We start from the raw sequence: 16509 nt of genomic DNA on the forward strand, positions 1-16509 counted from the left end.
AGAAACTGAGGCTCACACAGGTTAGTTATACCTTGTCTGGTGTCACATGATTGCTGGGTGATACAGCAGTGGGGTGGACTTGAGCCCTGATTCTGCTGAGCCCAGTGTGGTTCTTTCTGCTGCACTCCACTGCCTGCCTTGGAGGAAGGAAGGGCAAAGGTTGTCAAAACCCCACCTCGCACTGCTGGCCTGCCAGCCTTTTCATCACCTCTGCTACCACAAAGTATTAGTGTGAATAAGTGTCACTTGAATAATACTGTAATCTTATCAGCATGCTGAAAGATATAAACAGAAACAGCCCTTTTCTCCTGCCTTCTCAGCTGACAAGCCAACCAAAGCCAAGGTTAATTTGTTGTTGAGAATTTCTCTGCCCTCTACCACAAATCTTTTATCTGGCACGTTTGTTCATCTTTCCTCTAATGTGCGGTTCACACTTGCAGAGGAAGAAGGTGGGCCCAGAAATGAAACTCTGGGAGGGTGTTCTTGTCCAGCACAGAGTTCCCAAGCCAGGGAACCCCCCACTGCACCTGACCAGCCCTTCCTCTGTTGTGGGCTGGTGCTAGACATAGTAGAAACTTTCTGTTCTCCTGAAGCAACTTGAGTTGCCTCTGCTGGACATTTGTAGTATCTCTTTCCCACCTTCTTCGTTGACTCGGCTGCTGGGAGGGGAATGACAGGAAGCTCGTGGGTCTTCTGTTGGGTGGGTATGTTTGTGGGAAATCCTGCCATTTCAAGCCATGTGACTGGAATTAGATAGGATGAAGGAGGCTTGCCCTTTGGAGTGTGAGAGTCTCAAGGAGCCTGCTCTCACTGTTACGACGGCAACTGGGCATAACCAGGGCCATAATGAGTGTCTCTTGGCTCAGCCCACAAAATTATGCCTAACCATGTTTAATAAATTTTTTTTGGTAATGAGAATGCATAATAATTATAGGGTCTGTTCACCTTTCTTTTTTACTTCCCTGCCACTGTGAAGATACAATAATCCCTCTTAAAGAATATAAATCTCATTTTAAAATTGAACAAAGAACTGTATACATGGCATTTAAATTAAATACGGTCTTTCCATCACCCTTCTCTTGAAGTCCATAAATTTTTTTTAGCTTTTTACGTAAGTGAAGGAGATTAATCATTGCTCAGTTACAGTTTAGCACGTGTTTAATAGAAACATTTACCAAGTTTACTTAGCATGACCTGTTCTTACACTTTAGACTGAAAACCATGCTGTGATTTTCAGAGGCTTCACACATGCTACATATATGGTCTTATACAACCTCCCTCTGCCCCTGCCCATATATAGTGAATTGTTAAACTCTAGTTCTGAAGGGGTTAGAATTTACCGTATAGGTTTCTTAGCGCAGAAGCCAGGAACTGATTTGGGCTTAGCTAAACCAGAAGTGCCATGTGCCCTTAAATTTAATAAGGCTAAAATGGTCAATTCGCTTCGAGGCTCTACCAGTAAGGGAAATGCAATTATATAAATGGCTATTTTCTGTTCTAAATAAAGAAAATAGTCTTAAGAGTCAGAATTAATACTAGGATGTGAACTCGAAGTGTTACATTTTATATTTTCAAATAATTGAGGTAGCTGTTTCAGTCTGTGGATCTTTGCAAATACTCCTTTCTTTATATTTTTGAACTGTCATTTCCTATTTTGCAGGGAACGTAAAATCATGTTATTAATCATAACCAAGGGGGTGGCAGAGAATAAGCTTTATAAAGAATAATACGAAGTGTTAGCTACTTACTGGCAACAGTTAGCTGCAAAGATAGGCTGTACAGTATTAAGGTACTACTTACCATAAAGAATTTTGTTGGATGACTCTCTATTAACAGTGGACTTAGAAGTAGTTTTGCCATGGGAATGGCCCAGTGTTCTGTGTGGGGAAGGCATGATTTATGATCTAATGTTGTTTGAAAACTTCCCTTTCATCTCCACTCTCACCTACTTGCTATTTGGCTATATACCTATTGTCAGAACTCTTCTCTTTTTCCTGTATTACGGTTGAAGGAATAATTGTTTGTGTGTTTAAAAACTTAGTTTAGTTTATTTTTTAAAGAGTAATCATGTTCATTGTAGGTATCTTAGAAAATAAAAATGAGCAACAGAAGAAAATAGCAGACAACTGTAATCCTATCACCTAGTGTATGTGGGGCTTTTTGGGGGAGGAGTTTCCCTATGTTTTCCAGACTAGTCCTGAACTCCTGACCTCAAATGATCCTTCTGCCTTGGCCTCCCAAAGAGCTGAGATTACAGGCATGAGTCACTACCTGGAGATGTGGGGCTTTTTCATCTTTTTCCTGTGTATGTAGGTGTGTGTATGGGAGGGTTGGAGGTTAATAGATACCTCTTTAAAAAAATTATAGAAATGGCATCCTGTACATACTATTTTATTGCCTGATCTTTTCAGGCTGGAACCCTGCTTTTCCAGAAGCTGACCTTCCTTCCAGGCATGGACAGTACGACTCTTCTGCCAGGGTCCCTGGGGGCAGTCTTAACATTGATCTTCCCATTGTTGAAGCAATTTTCCTTTTTGTCTTCCTGCTGAAGAGCAGATATGTACTCACGTGAAGATACAGTAGTCTCTTCCTTTAAAGCTATTATATATGAAGTGGGATTTGGCCACAGAAAGAAAATCTGTGTTAGATCTTAGTCTAAGTATTTTATATACAAAATACTCAAAATAAGATTTTTTTTTTCCGTTTATGACTTAAAGGACCATATTATAATGACTCTACAGTCTTTTATTTCTTCTCCCAGTGATCTCATTTCCAGATTATTGCTTACAGAAAATTTTCATCCTTAGAACTGATTCCTTTTTAGTCCCTTCCTTTTGTAACCTTCCTGAGGATTCTGCTGGCTCAGCTCTCCTGTTTACGCAAGACTATATATCTGTAGCTACATAAGTGACACTAACTCTTTGCTTTCGAATTTGTGAGTTTGAATTTTTCTTTTAAAAAAACCAAATAGCAGATGGGAGGATTTCCTTTTTTGTCTTTTCGAAATTAATTTGAATTTAGCACTAAAATCCTATTTTTTTAGAATAATTCAAAGATGAAATTTAAATAATCTTAAATTTTAATCTTAAAAATTAATCTTAAACTTTAAGTGATTTTATCTACCCCCCCTTTCCATTTGTCTTTTAGGTAAAGAAGTTAAAAGCGTTTAGTGGCGACGTGTCCAAGCTGTCTCTGGCAGATTCCTTTCTGTACGGCTTAATTCAGGTGCCAAAGTAAGGATACAGCCGCTGGTCATTAGTCTTCGCACAGTAAGATTTTTAAACTAATGACATCAAATTCTACAGTTTTCCTTTTTTATTTTTCAGCTATTCACTTCGGATTGAAGCCATGGTGCTAAAGAAGGAATTTCTACCTTTTTGTTCTTCTCTATATACAGATATCACAGTTTTAAGAACTGCTATAAAAGGTGAGTCAACATGTGATCCTTCACAGAATTTGTTTTTATTAATTTTGATAACATTTTTTTTAAAAAGCCAAATGAAATTGGACATGGAGGGCCGGGCACGGTGGCTCAAGCCTGTAATCCCAGCACTTTGGGAGGCCGAGACGGGCGGATCACAAGGTCAGGAGATCGAGACCATCCTGGCTAATACGGTGAAACCCTGTCTCTACTTAAAAAAATACAAAAAACTAGCCGGGCGATGAGGCAGGCTCCTGTAGTCCCAGCTACTCGGGAGGCTGAGGCAGGAGAATGGCATAAACCCAGGAGGCGGAGCTTGCAGTGAGCTGCGATCCGGCCACTGCTCTCCAGCCTGGGTGGCAGAGCAGCAGAGCAAGACTCCGTCTCAAAAAAAAAAAAAAAAAAAAGGAAATTGGACATGGAAAGTCCTGAATTTCTGATATACCCTTAAAAGGGAAATGAGATGTTACTAGGGATACACTTAAGGTTTATTTCCATTGACATTTTTCCCCTGTAATGAATGTTAATTTGCATATTACCCTCCCACGGAAGGGAGTTGCTTTCATCTCAGGCTTCAGAGTCAATCTTGCTGGTTATCGCTTGCTCTTGTTCCTCTCCTCAATGAGCTTTCTCTTTGTATGTTGGTATGTGGTGTGGGCTATGCACGTACACAAAGCCTAGGCCCCTGGCCCAGCTGCCTCTCTCCTCCCTGTCATGGCCTCCGTTGGTGGCTGGGACCCAGCCTTTCCAGAAGCAGACCTCCTTTCCTGGGGTCAACCGTGTGACTCTTCTGCCAGGGTTCCTGACGTTTCTGTTCTGTGGTGTCATCTCCCACTCCTCCATACTCCAACTTCTGCTGAGCTATTTAAATTTGAGAGGAGCAGATAGGCCATTTTCATTTATTTGACAACTCTTTAAATTCTTGCCTGCCCATCTTGGACAGCCTCTTCTCAGAGCTGCCCTGCCATCTCCTTCCGTAGGGGTAGGAGCTTTGGTTTCTGGCATCTTGGCACTGAGAATCCCGGCGGAGTTGCAGCTGGTTTCTTCTCAGCTCCCGGCTATATTCTCTGGCCCTTCCTGACACTCACACTTTTCAGCATGCGTCAGTGGCAGCCTGATTTCCTTTTGGTCATTTTCTGTATTTCTAGTTATTGTTGTAGAATTGTTTATTCCTATTTGGTTTTCCTGTTTACTTGCTCTGACCTGTTTTGAGATAAAATTTTTCTCTTTGGTCCATCATATTTTCTTCATTTTAGAGAGGAGACTAAGAAGGAAAAAGATTTTTAAAAATTTCAAGGTAGAGGCCTTTAACATTTTTTTCCATACTAACACTATTGCAGCAACTTTGGAAGGTTTGTTCTGGAAGAATATGTTTTTATATTGAGCAATGCAAACTTGTGGGCATGGGAGAAACATTTCTTATCTGGTCACCCTTCAGAAACTGGCCTTCTTAGATAACACAACATAGGTAGTGATCCAACTGTAATTTTTTGAAAGTATTATCAGACTTAATGGAGAATATTAATTTAAAATGTCAGTGACGTTTTATTATTTATTGATAGTGTAATTTTAATAATCAAGTGTTCTTTTTACCCTTCTAAATGTATTAAAAATTTTTAATTTTGTTTCTTTGCATGGGTGTAAAAAGGATTTGGTGTTAATAAAGAACGAGTTTGCCAATATATTTCAATGATAAGTTTCTTTCTAAAGCTTTCAGCCAATCCAAATGAAATGTGTGGCTTTGAATAAAATGAAAGATTCCCTGGATGCCTGGGCCCTCGCAGTTTGTGCTTTGCAAGTTATTTACATGTTATCCCAACTTGTTTATTTTTTTATCTCTTCATAACTCATTGACTAAGCAAAACGTTGCTTGCTGTTTTCATATTCCATAAATACAGTCTCAAAGAGACTGCATACTCAAAGAGTAGTGGATATACAAGGAAAAATTAAATAACTGCTGAGAGGGAAGTTAACTCCTATATCACGGGATACTGCTTTGCATTTGGCTTTTGCATTTCTCACTAATTGAAAATTTTTATTATTGAACTATTTTGTGCTATTTAACTATCATACCTATTTGATTTCCAAGTAAACACTATGACATGGATTGCCGGTAACAAATGATGTGTTAGGTATCCCATAGAATGTATTGCTTTGTTTGTTCAGTTTTATATACAGTTTAAGGTCACAGCTTGCTTCAGACACACTTGAACTTGGACGTGGTAGCTCTCTTTTGTGCATTTGAAGCTGAAGGCTTCTCTAAGATGCTGTGATGTGTTCTTTTTGATAGAACTGATGTCATGTGAAGAGCTACATTCTATATTACACTTGGTGCTCCAGGCTGGGAATATCATGAATGCAGTAAGTAAAATCCAAAACGATTGTAAAGTTATGTTTTCAAGCTTATTTGTCTATCTAAAGGTGTTGGTCTGTGTGTGTGTGTGTATATATATATGTGTATATAAAATATATATATATATAATTTTTTCTTTTTGATTTGTCTTCTTTAGGGAGGGTATGCCGGCAATGCAGTAGGATTTAAACTGTCTTCTTTGCTCAAATTGGCAGACACAAAAGCAAACAAACCTGGGATGAATCTCCTGCACTTTGTTGCACAGGTATGTGGAAATGATTAGGACTTAGAGAACGCATATGAATACCCCTTGGAGGCAGTGAAATTTTTCCCAGGCATAAGATGGTGTCAAGCAGGGTTAGGAAAGGACATGGCAAGTTCCAAGACAGTTCTGTTTGCAGAAGCACCATTAGCAGATTCCTGAGTTGTACTGCACCCAGGGCTATAGGACTGAAGGCAAGTGGGAGAGTGAAGCAGAGAGGCTGGTGAAGCCAGCTATGAAGGATTTAAGTGTCAAAGGTGGGGAATTTGGATTTCATGCTTTAGCAGTGGGGAACCAACAGGAGTTTGTGCACAGTGTAATAGCTTGACTGGAGCTCTTTTGTTTTTGTTTTTAGGCAAATAAGGCACTATGGAGGCTGGGTTAGAGTAGAGAAAGAACTAGAAATAGGAATATACCTCTGCAGAAGTTGGCTGTAATTGCTTGGTGAGCGTTGAGGGAGAGTACTGGTCATAGGGACAGAGAATAGAGAGGATGGAGGATTGAAATATTTCTGATATGGAATTGACTAGATTTGTGACCAGTTAGGTGTAGAAAGTTCACTTCTGTCTTTCTCTGTGAACCATGCATTTGAGCGCCATGCTGCTAGCACAGGGTTTGGGATCTGACTCTCTCCATTGCTTTTTTTTTTTTTTTTTTTGACTGGGTCTCTATAACACCAAAAGAGTGAGGTACAAAGTGGAAAATCAAGGACAGTTATCTCTGTTTTGAAATGATCTCAACTAATCGAACTGATTTTCTTTTCCTCCATTGAATCACTCAGTTGTTTTGACATCAGTGCCATAGTCGTAGCTTTAACCTGGGGAGGAAGCCATGGTGCTGTCTTGTTTTGAATGTGAGCTTCAGAACAGGACAAGACTGGGAGATTTTGACTGTTTTTTGCTAGCTGTACTTCCTCAGGCAAGTTACTTAAACCTGAAGACCCTCAATTTCTTCATCTAATGGTGAGAGTAGTGGTAACTTACCCCAAAACTAGGTAATTGAGAGTGCTGAAGGAGCTGACTCCATAAAGTGCTTATCTCAATGTTTGACCTATGGTGAGCTCTCCATAAATAACCATACACACTATTATTACTATATTCTTCAGAAGAAAAAGGGCCATGTTTAACTTGGGACTTGATTGAAAGGTTAATTTTCAGGCATCAAAAGAAGAAAATGTGTTCCTTGCCCAGCATGGGTTATGGATAGTATTCGGGCAAAGCTCTCTTGAATACAAGTGTCCAGGCCCTCTGGGTGATTTGGTCTCTGTCCATGTGGGGAGGCCTCCTGGGTCAGTCATTGCTTGCTTCCTACCTGCCTTCCTCTCACCTTCTGAACAGGTGAAGAATCCAAACACTGCCATGGCTCCTGTACCTTCCGATTAAACTCTGTTTGCAAACTGGTTTAACAGCTGAAGGTATCTCGTTCATTGAAAGGCATGCTCACAGGTCTGGGTGGTATTTAAGCAGGATATGTTGGATTCTTTCAGAAACAAGGGGCCCTGCTAAGCTGCAGCCAAATGCTCATTATTTTGTGTCAAGATCAGTTGCTTTGGCAAGTTGAATGTATCTTGAGAGTAGGAGAGTTCTAGCAAATCTTACTAAGAGTATCAGAGTTCATGTCTCAGTGAAATGCTTTGAATGTGTCAAGTTTAAAAACAGCAGCAGTGATTTTAAGATTCCTTTAAGCCCTAAGAAAATTATTTCCTTCCAGCTTTATCAATATAGTGAGAGAAAATTCTGCTTTTGTTCCAGGAAGCCCAAAAGAAAGATACCATTCTTCTAAACTTTTCAGAAAAACTGGATCACGTTCAGAAGACTGCTAGGTGAGCAAGTGAATTGTGAGAATTCAAGATTCTTTACCTTTTTATGAAAACTGATAGTTAAAACTTTTAGATTCCAGTTTGAATTCTAAAAGGTTTTGTTTCATTGAACTTTCAGACTGTCCTTCATTTGCTTAACACAGATGTGTGTGCACCTTTGGAATTTGGGGGTTTTGAAAAATCTTTATTTGTAAACTAAAGAAACTGTTTCAGTCTATTCTAATGAATATCATCAGTATTAAAAATATGGATTAAGAATTTCAAATCCCTCCACACCCAAGAGACAGCTTAAACAACACCGCCTATTTCCTTGGGAGTTGGTATATATCAATCAAACTTTCATGGCCACATTTCACTGTTTCCTTGTAGAATCTAACATGGTACATTTATTTTCCTTTGCATTAAAAGAGTTTGGAACCGTACCAAGAGCTGTGAAACGATTTTACTTTAAATTAGTCACTCACAGAGAAAGGCACATACAGAGAAAGTATTTGCCAAACATAAGGCTCTAATTACATCACTCTAATTTGCTTCTGATCCTAATATAGATATGTAACTTAATGTGGCTAGACTCTGTGTGTATATACTATTCTGACTTTTGTTTATGTGTTTTTAAATTTATATTATATCCACGCATCCCACGGTAAATGTTCAATAACCAGCTGTTGGAGAAAAAAGTCCTGATTTGTAGCATTTGCTGATTTCTGTGTTGTAAATACTGTCACCATGGCTGATGTCAAGCTGCTGACATATGTTACTGAATACAAATTCAGAAGAGACACCCACAGTTGGTTCTCATCAGCGGGTTCAGCCACTGCTTCATGTGTCAACCCAATTCCTAGCATATACTTATTATTTGAGTGAGTGTATCCAGCTATGACATCTGTGGACCATATGCATATAAATAAATGAACCATAGTTCACAGCCCTGCCACTGGCCTGTACCTCAAAGTTACTGATTCTATGACCATCTAACCACAGATTACATATCTTTCCCAAAATGGGATTATCAGTTCAAAGGTGTAAACAGTTCAGAATTCATGTTTATAGATCTCTAGATTATTCTCCAAAAAGAGCGGACATCTTATAAGGTAGGAACTTTTCTGGTTTTGAATTACCGGAAGAAATTTATGTGGGAACATTTTTACTCTGATTAGTATAAAAATGTTCCTAAGAGATATATAGATAGAAATTAGCATTATATTTTTGAAATGGCATTTCTGGTCAGAGCTGGATTGGAGCTAGATATTGTCTTAGAAAAATCCTATTCAGCAAGCTTGTTTATTTGAAATGGAAGGTGAAATACACTTGTGAAGTACAAACAGGTCTCAGATATGTGCCGGTGACCAGTGAAGGTGGAAAACTTCGTTGCACAAAGAAAAATTTGAATTGCCAGTGGAAGCATGAATGCGTCCTAATTTATGAATTTCACATGCGTTTTAGGTTTCGCCTACTCAATTTTCTGGGTAACAGAACCATCATTCACTTCTGCCTATCTTTTGTTTTTTTGAGACAGAGCCTCGCTGTGTTACCCAGCCTGGAGTGCAGTGTTGCAATCTTGGCTCACTGCAATCTCCGCCTCCCAGGTTCAAGTGATTCTCCTGCCACAGCCTCCCAAGTAGCTGGGACTGCAGGCACCTGCCACCATGCCCAGCTAATTTTTTTGTGTTTTTAGTAGAGACGAGGTTTCGCCATGTTGGCCAGGCTAGTCTTGAACTCCTGACCTTAGGTGATCTGCTCCCCTCACCCTCCCAAAGTGCTGGGATTACAGGCCTGAGCTACCGTGCCAGGCCCACATTCTGCCTATCTTGATTTGATGTATATAACAAAAGCATTGCAATCAATCCAACCATTAATTTGCAGAATTAGTGCTAGCTATGGTGGCTCATGCCTGTGATCCCAGCATTTTGGGAGGCCAAGGCAGGAAGATTGCTTGAGACTGGTAGTTTGAGACCAGGCTGGGCAACATAGTAAGACCCTGTCTCTACAAAAAATTTAAAAATTAGCTGGGTGTGGTGGTGCACACCTGTGATCCCAATTACTTGAAGGACTATGGTGAGAGAATCACCTGAGCCCAGAGGTCTCACTGGGCACACTGCAGCCATGATCTTGCCACTGCACTTCAGCTTGGGCAACAGAGTGAGGATGTCTCTTTAAAAAAGAAAAATAATAATAATAAAAATCAGCTGGGCCTGGTGGCTCACACCTGTAATCCTAGCACTTTGGGAGGCCGAGGCGGGCAGATCACTTGAGCTCAGGTGTTTTAGAACAGCCTGGCCAACATGGTGAAACCCCATCTCTACTAAAAATACAAAAATTAAGCTGGACATGATGGCACACACCTATAATCCCAGCTACTTTGGAGGCTGAGGCATGAGAACTGCTTGAACCCAGGAGGCAGAGGTTGCAGTAAGCCAAAATCCGGCCACTGCAATCCAGCCTGAGTGACAAAGGAAGACTGTCTCAAAAAAAAAAAAAAAAAAAAAAAAAAAAAAAAGTTGCACATTTGTTAGCTATGTTTTAGTTCTCTGTAAAATATAGAAAGCTTGCTGTGGCCACCTGTGGTGAACAACATGGAATCTGCTGTTCTCTCACTGTTACCTTTAGTGTTAGAATTATCAACATATATTGCCTTGCTTCTTGTGGGTTAGAATTTCATATTTGTGTTTAGTGGCCCATGGAAAGCATATGAATCCCAGAATCCTGCTGGCATTTAGTTTGTAATGCTTATTGCATAAAGGTGTTCAGAGCTAGTTCATGAAAAGGTATACAGGTCCCATGGTTTTGATGATCTCACCATCAAGAGCACAGTTACAGCCTGTTCTCTTTCAACCAGTATATGTCTATAGAAACAAATCACCTCTTAAAGCAGGAGGAAACGCAAAAAATCTACATACAGTGGTAGGTATTTAGATCATCATAATATCATAGATCATAAATATCATCACAGTAGCTCTCCCCTTCTGTTTCCAAGGTTGAACAACAGTTAGTCTTATTTCATATACCTACATGACACATGGCTTCCTTGTTCCAACTGCCCACTCTCCCCTTTCTTCTTTTAGATTATCCCTGGAGAACACAGAGGCAGAACTGCACTTGTTGTTTGTCAGGACAAAATCACTAAAAGAAAACATCCAGCGGGATGGTGAACTTTGTCAGCAGATGGAAGATTTTCTTCAGGTTTGTAGGTGACTCAAGTCAGTCCCTCTAATCTCATCTCCCAGCAGCACCCCGGGGCTGGTTAAATTTGCATGGGTGTATTTGTGGAAGCAGCAGTTCCCATTCATATTTTTTTCTCCAAGTTAGTAAAAGGAACTTGGTATTTCCATGCCCATTCTTTGCAGAGAATGTTAAATATGATCTAAGCCTGATACATATATTTTTTGGTTTTTTGTTTGTTTGACTGTTTTGTTTGTTTGTTTGTTTGTTTGGAGATGGAGTCTTGTTCTGTCGCCCAGGCTGGAGTATAATGGTGCGATCTTGGCTCACTGCAACCTCCGCCTCCCTGGTTCAAGCAATTCTTCTGCCTCAGGCTCCCGAGTAGCTGGGACTACAGTCGTGCACCACCACACCTGGCTAATTTTTGTATTTTTTCAGTAGAGACGGGGTTTCACCATGTTGGCCAAGCTGCTCTCAAACTCCTGACCTCAGGTGATCCGCCCTCACTGGGACTCCCAAAGTGCTGGGATTACAGGCGTGAGCCACCGCACCCAGCCTGAGCCTGATGTATTTGTTTAGGGACAGTGCTTCTGCGAGGCTCCTATTGCTCACTGCTCAGTTTGCACGATTGCAGTTTACTGTGGTGAACTGGTGTCAGCCATGGAGTTGCACTTGGGCTATACCTAGCAACTCAGGTTTTGTTTCTAAACCAATTAAACTTTTGGATAACAGAACGAAGTCCCACAGAAATCGAGACGCCTTAGAACTTGGGCTGTCATTTCTTCACTTGTTTACGTTGAAGAAACAAGCTGCGTTTTGGCATGTTTTATAATGAGAGCAGCAGAACACATGAGCACTGTGCCCATCAACACCAGGAGTATACAGGGCCCACAGGGTGTGTCAGGAGCTGCTCCAAATAACATCAACAAAAAACAGCAGAGTGGACATGTTTGTGACAGCTCACTGTGACTCACTAATCACATAGTCTGACATACTTCTTTTATCTTCCTTATTAAAAAAAAAAAAAGGCACCATCTCATGCTTTTAGTCTTCAGTGAAAGGCTGTGTGATCTGAAATGTTGTTAGTGTTTTGAGACCTGTGAGGTGGAATCGTGTGGCAGGACTGCCTGGGCACTGGAGGGGAACAGTATGCTCCTGAGGCTGTGCCAGCTGAAGGCTTCGCTTCTTAATTCAGCTCCTTCAAAATATTATGACCTTCGGCAGATGCTTGATTTTGTTTGGCTCTGCTGTAAGTTTATTTTTATTATTAAACATGCTCTGTATTTTCCTTTGAGTAAAACCAAATTAATTTTCTTGTTACAAACACCACCACCACCACCACAAAAATACTGAACAGTAAACAAATGCATTAAACAAATCCAGAAATTCAAGAATAAGGACCATCGTACATCAAGATTAAAATTCTGGATGTTTCATTCCTCCAAGTTCTCATATTAACTATGACCATCTCATAGTCAATATTCATACAGAGAAGCTTAGAATGAAGAACAGCTCTGACTTAGCCTTACCTCTGGACTGCTTTTCATAGTCAGTCTTGTTTTAACTCTTTACACTTCTTTCTGGCAGTCATTTTTTTCTTTTTTTCTTTTTTTGAGACAGAGTCTCGCCCTGTCACCCAGGCTGGGTGCAGTGGTGTGATCTCAGCTCACTGCAAGCTCTGCCTCCCTGGTTAAAGTGATTCTCCTCCCTCAGCCTCCTGAGTAGCTGGGACTACAGGCGCATGTCACCACACCAGGCTAATTTTTTGTATTTTTAGTAGTGATGGGGTTTCACCGTGTTAGCCAGGATGGTCTTGATGTCCTGACCTCGTGATCTGCCTGCCTTCCAAAGTGCTGGGATTATAGGCATAAGCCACCACGCCCAGCCAGTCTCTCATTTCTATCTCTATAAGTAAAACATTTCATACAGTTATGTACTCTTCTTTCTTAAATTCAACTTCCTTTTGAATAGGTGAGATAAAATTCTTCAAGGTAGGTCAGGGCCAGGCCACACAGGTCTCTGAACACCAGTCTGAATGCTGGACTAAACTCTATGCCGTTAAGAGGTGGGGAGCTCTTCAAGGATTCAAGCAGAAAAATAACAAGAACACATTTTTGCAGATCTGTTTCAGCATTTTCACCCTTGGGGTAAGAAACACTGAGTAAACTTGTTTGAAACTTTGGTTTGTAGCAGGCAAGTTAGAGATGTAAGGTTGAATTGGACACTACAGCTGCTAACCTGTTGTCATTCTTGCTTTGCCAGTGTAGCTTTGAACTTTTCCATTTCTGGCCCTAATCATGTAGAACTCCTGGCCGGTAACTTCAAGTGTGGTCACTGTGCAGATCCACATTCAGAATGTTTCATTTTCTCAAGTCCAAAGGGTGACTTCAGTGTGTTTAAGTTTTTCCTTCCTGGTATTCTGTCAATCCCCACAGGATCTAGAGATGAAACATATGAGGTGGAGCTGAGCTCCCATGTAGATTCTTGTCAAGAGGTCTATTTTTCTGTAGTTGAGCTGTTCTTGGCTGGAATCCATCTTTCCCCCTGTGGAAGAATGACAGGCAAAGATTTATCCTTTCATTAATACCATTCCTCCATAAAGAAAAATACAGCACGAATGCACACACTGCCTTGGGCTGCTGACTCAGATGGTTACTTTCTCTGGTATTTGGTTTCCTACATAGTTTTGGTTTCCTACTACCTCTTGAGTGTGTTTGGTTTAAGAGAAGGGCTTTTAAGGGGGAAAGTGGGTTGGAGTGGGTAGGAGGTGGCATCTTCACAGAATTTCCCTGTAGGTTCCGTAGCTCTCCACGCAGGTTCAAACAGCAGTTCCACCCCTCCAAAGTGGGCAACTTTAGCTTTACCATTTCCCAGCCCATCCCTGCTTCACTTAAAAAATGTTTTCAAATATAACCTTTTTTAAAAACATGATACATGTGAGTTCATAGAGTAACATACCTCATACATTCCTTCTTCATCTAACCATTATTTCCCGGTAAACAAGGAAGCAACATAGGCTAGGTGCAGTGGCTTACCCCTGTAATCCCAGCACTTAGGGAGGCTGAGGCAGTAGGATGGCTTGAGGCCTTCCTGGGAAACATAGGGAAACCCTGTCTCTACAAAATATTTAAATATTAGCTGGGTTGGTGGTATGTAGCTATAGTCCCAGCTACTCAGGAGGCCGAGGTGGGAGGATTGCTTGAGCCCAGGAGGTCGAGGCTGCAGTGAGCCATGATCACACCATTGTACTCCAGTCTGGGTAGTGGAGTGAGACCCTGTCTCAACATAAGACTTCAGTGTGATTCCAAATGTTCATTCTGCGTGGGCTGTGGCTGCTATGGAGTCCTTTTTCTCTGCACCATACTGCTTCCTCATGCAGCTCCCCATGTTGTCACTGAACTGCCATCGGGGAAGTGTGTGTGACCCTTGGACATGGCAGATTCCATGCTGAAGGCCTTGGAACTCATTGGAGGAAAACAAGCTTGCTTCCCATCACTGTGTTGAGGCAGTACCAGATTGCATAGGGACCTCAGAGACTTATTTGTCCTAGAAGAATTCGGAGAAAATGAAGAAGCAAAGAGGGTGGATTTGTAAAGGATAATAATGCCTAGCCCTCGGGACCCCTCAGAATCTCCTGGGGTGGTGCTTTCAGAAAATATTAGTGTTGGATCCACCCTAAACTGGTGAAATTGAACGTGAGGGATGCAGGCATGGCCTGTTGCCAAGCTTCCCAGCTGACTTGGATCAGCACCCCCAGTTAGGCACGAGGGCTTTGGTCCTGTGGGGGTGACCCTGACCCTCACAGAGCTCAGTTGGGATTAAGTTTAGACACCCTCTCAGTGGGGCAAAATTGATAATGCATCAGTACAGCGAGTAGTTTCAGAGACCCTAAAGTAAACTCTTGACCCATGTAAGACTCAATTTTAAGAGGAGGAGGAAGAGATGAAAAATGGATCTTCCTTGGTGAAACCAACACTATACCCGTGTAATTTTTTTCAGTGACATTAAAAGTGAACATTTTGTTAGTGACGTTCTGCAGGTTAAAGCTGTTCAATCTATCTTGTTGCTTAGTCTAGGTCTCACACAGGAGTTCACCTTGCTTTCGCTGAAGTTTGGTCTGAGTTGAATTATTTTCCTTTTGGCTCTGATTGCATTGGCCTTGCAATAAACCTTCCTTTTCCAAGACCCCAGAGCATGTCTTCTCTGGGCACCCGATGCAGTGCCTGGTGCCGCATCAGCTGACCACGTTTACCTCATTGTATGTTTGTTTGTTTTTCTGCAGTTTGCCGTAGAAAAGCTGAGGGAACTGGAATGCTGGAAACAAGAGCTCCAGGATGAGGCCCACACCCTTATAGATTTTTTCTGTGAAGACAAAAAAACCATGAAACTGGATGAATGCTTTCAGATATTTAGAGATTTCTGTACCCGATTCAACAAAGCAGTTAAGGTATGGCTGGCGGCATCTGTGTCTCGGGGTTGCTTGGATTTTTATTTTCCTTCTCGACCTAGTCCTCTGCTCACCACAGAAAGGCACTTTGCATCTCTACAGTTTCAGGAACATCTGACCTAGGTGGCATTGCCAGGCTCTCGGCTGGGATTGCTGGAAAGTGGCTCTGCCATCCCAGCCCCAAGGGCTTGCATAGCATCGGGGGTGGCATCTGACTGCCTCTGCTGCTTTGGTGCACAGGCTGCCTGACACTCACATTAATGCCTTGAGAGCATTTTGTTAGCAAAATTCCTCCATGATGGCAGTCATACCATTTAAAAGTCTCTTGATGATCCTGAGTGTCTTCCTTACCCACTCCCAGAAGAGAATGTCCCCTTTCAGGGAGACTTCTGTTGTGGTGGGATGATGGGACGGCCCTCCCTTTCCCCTCTTCCAAGCACCACTGCCATCACTGTGGGACTGGCACCAGGCAACCATGTTGTCCTCCCCAGAGCGGTCTTCCAGATTCCCAAATAACCACACAGCCTGCTGCCATACTGAGCAAAACAGCTACATTTCTTGCCCTTCAACCACCAATTCCAGTCATCTCTGGGTTTTATGTAGAAGCCAGAAAACTCTCTGGGTTGCTTGGCTTTCAAGTAAAACTTTAATCCGTCAATTGAAAGCACACCGGCCACTCACATCCCTTCATTTCGGGTGGTGATGAGGAAGCAAAGCTTGTGAGTCATCTCTCCCCTCCAGTTGGAATGCAACTTTGCCCACAGCTGAATTTCTTTGAGGGATTGGTCAGATTTCTTTCAAGCCCAGAATTGCTTTGTGTTCTCAACCCCTCCTTTCTCTATCCAGTTAAGAGAAGGAGGCTCAGCCTGTGGCCACGTTTGTGCTCCTCTGGCCAAGAAGTGAGCTCAGCTGTGGGAGGCAGTGGTGGGTGTCAAGGCCAAGTTGGCTCTTAATGAGGCCCTCACTCCCAGGAATTCCATAGGCCTGTGAAGCCACCTGTGTGATGTTCTCAGCCCCACTGTCCTAAGAGCCAGACACCGGCCCTACC

General features: G+C 41.8%; 1 protein-coding gene across 2 annotated transcripts in view; it reads left to right on the forward strand.

Moving 5' to 3' along the window:
• Window positions 1-16509, forward strand: part of FHDC1 (FH2 domain containing 1) — a 43974-nt gene that overhangs the window by 21312 nt on the left and 6153 nt on the right. For both annotated transcript variants that reach the window (XM_030924059.1, XM_030924062.1), the window contains exons 5-11: window positions 3148-3233; window positions 3327-3427; window positions 5712-5782; window positions 5932-6039; window positions 7788-7858; window positions 10918-11035; window positions 15297-15461. In XM_030924059.1, coding sequence (XP_030779919.1) covers window positions 3148-3233; window positions 3327-3427; window positions 5712-5782; window positions 5932-6039; window positions 7788-7858; window positions 10918-11035; window positions 15297-15461 — 720 coding nt within the window. The remainder of the gene's footprint in view (window positions 1-3147; window positions 3234-3326; window positions 3428-5711; window positions 5783-5931; window positions 6040-7787; window positions 7859-10917; window positions 11036-15296; window positions 15462-16509) is intronic.

Source organism: Rhinopithecus roxellana, chromosome 2 (assembly GCF_007565055.1).
Source record: "Rhinopithecus roxellana isolate Shanxi Qingling chromosome 2, ASM756505v1, whole genome shotgun sequence".
Classification (NCBI taxonomy): Eukaryota; Metazoa; Chordata; class Mammalia; order Primates; family Cercopithecidae; genus Rhinopithecus; species Rhinopithecus roxellana.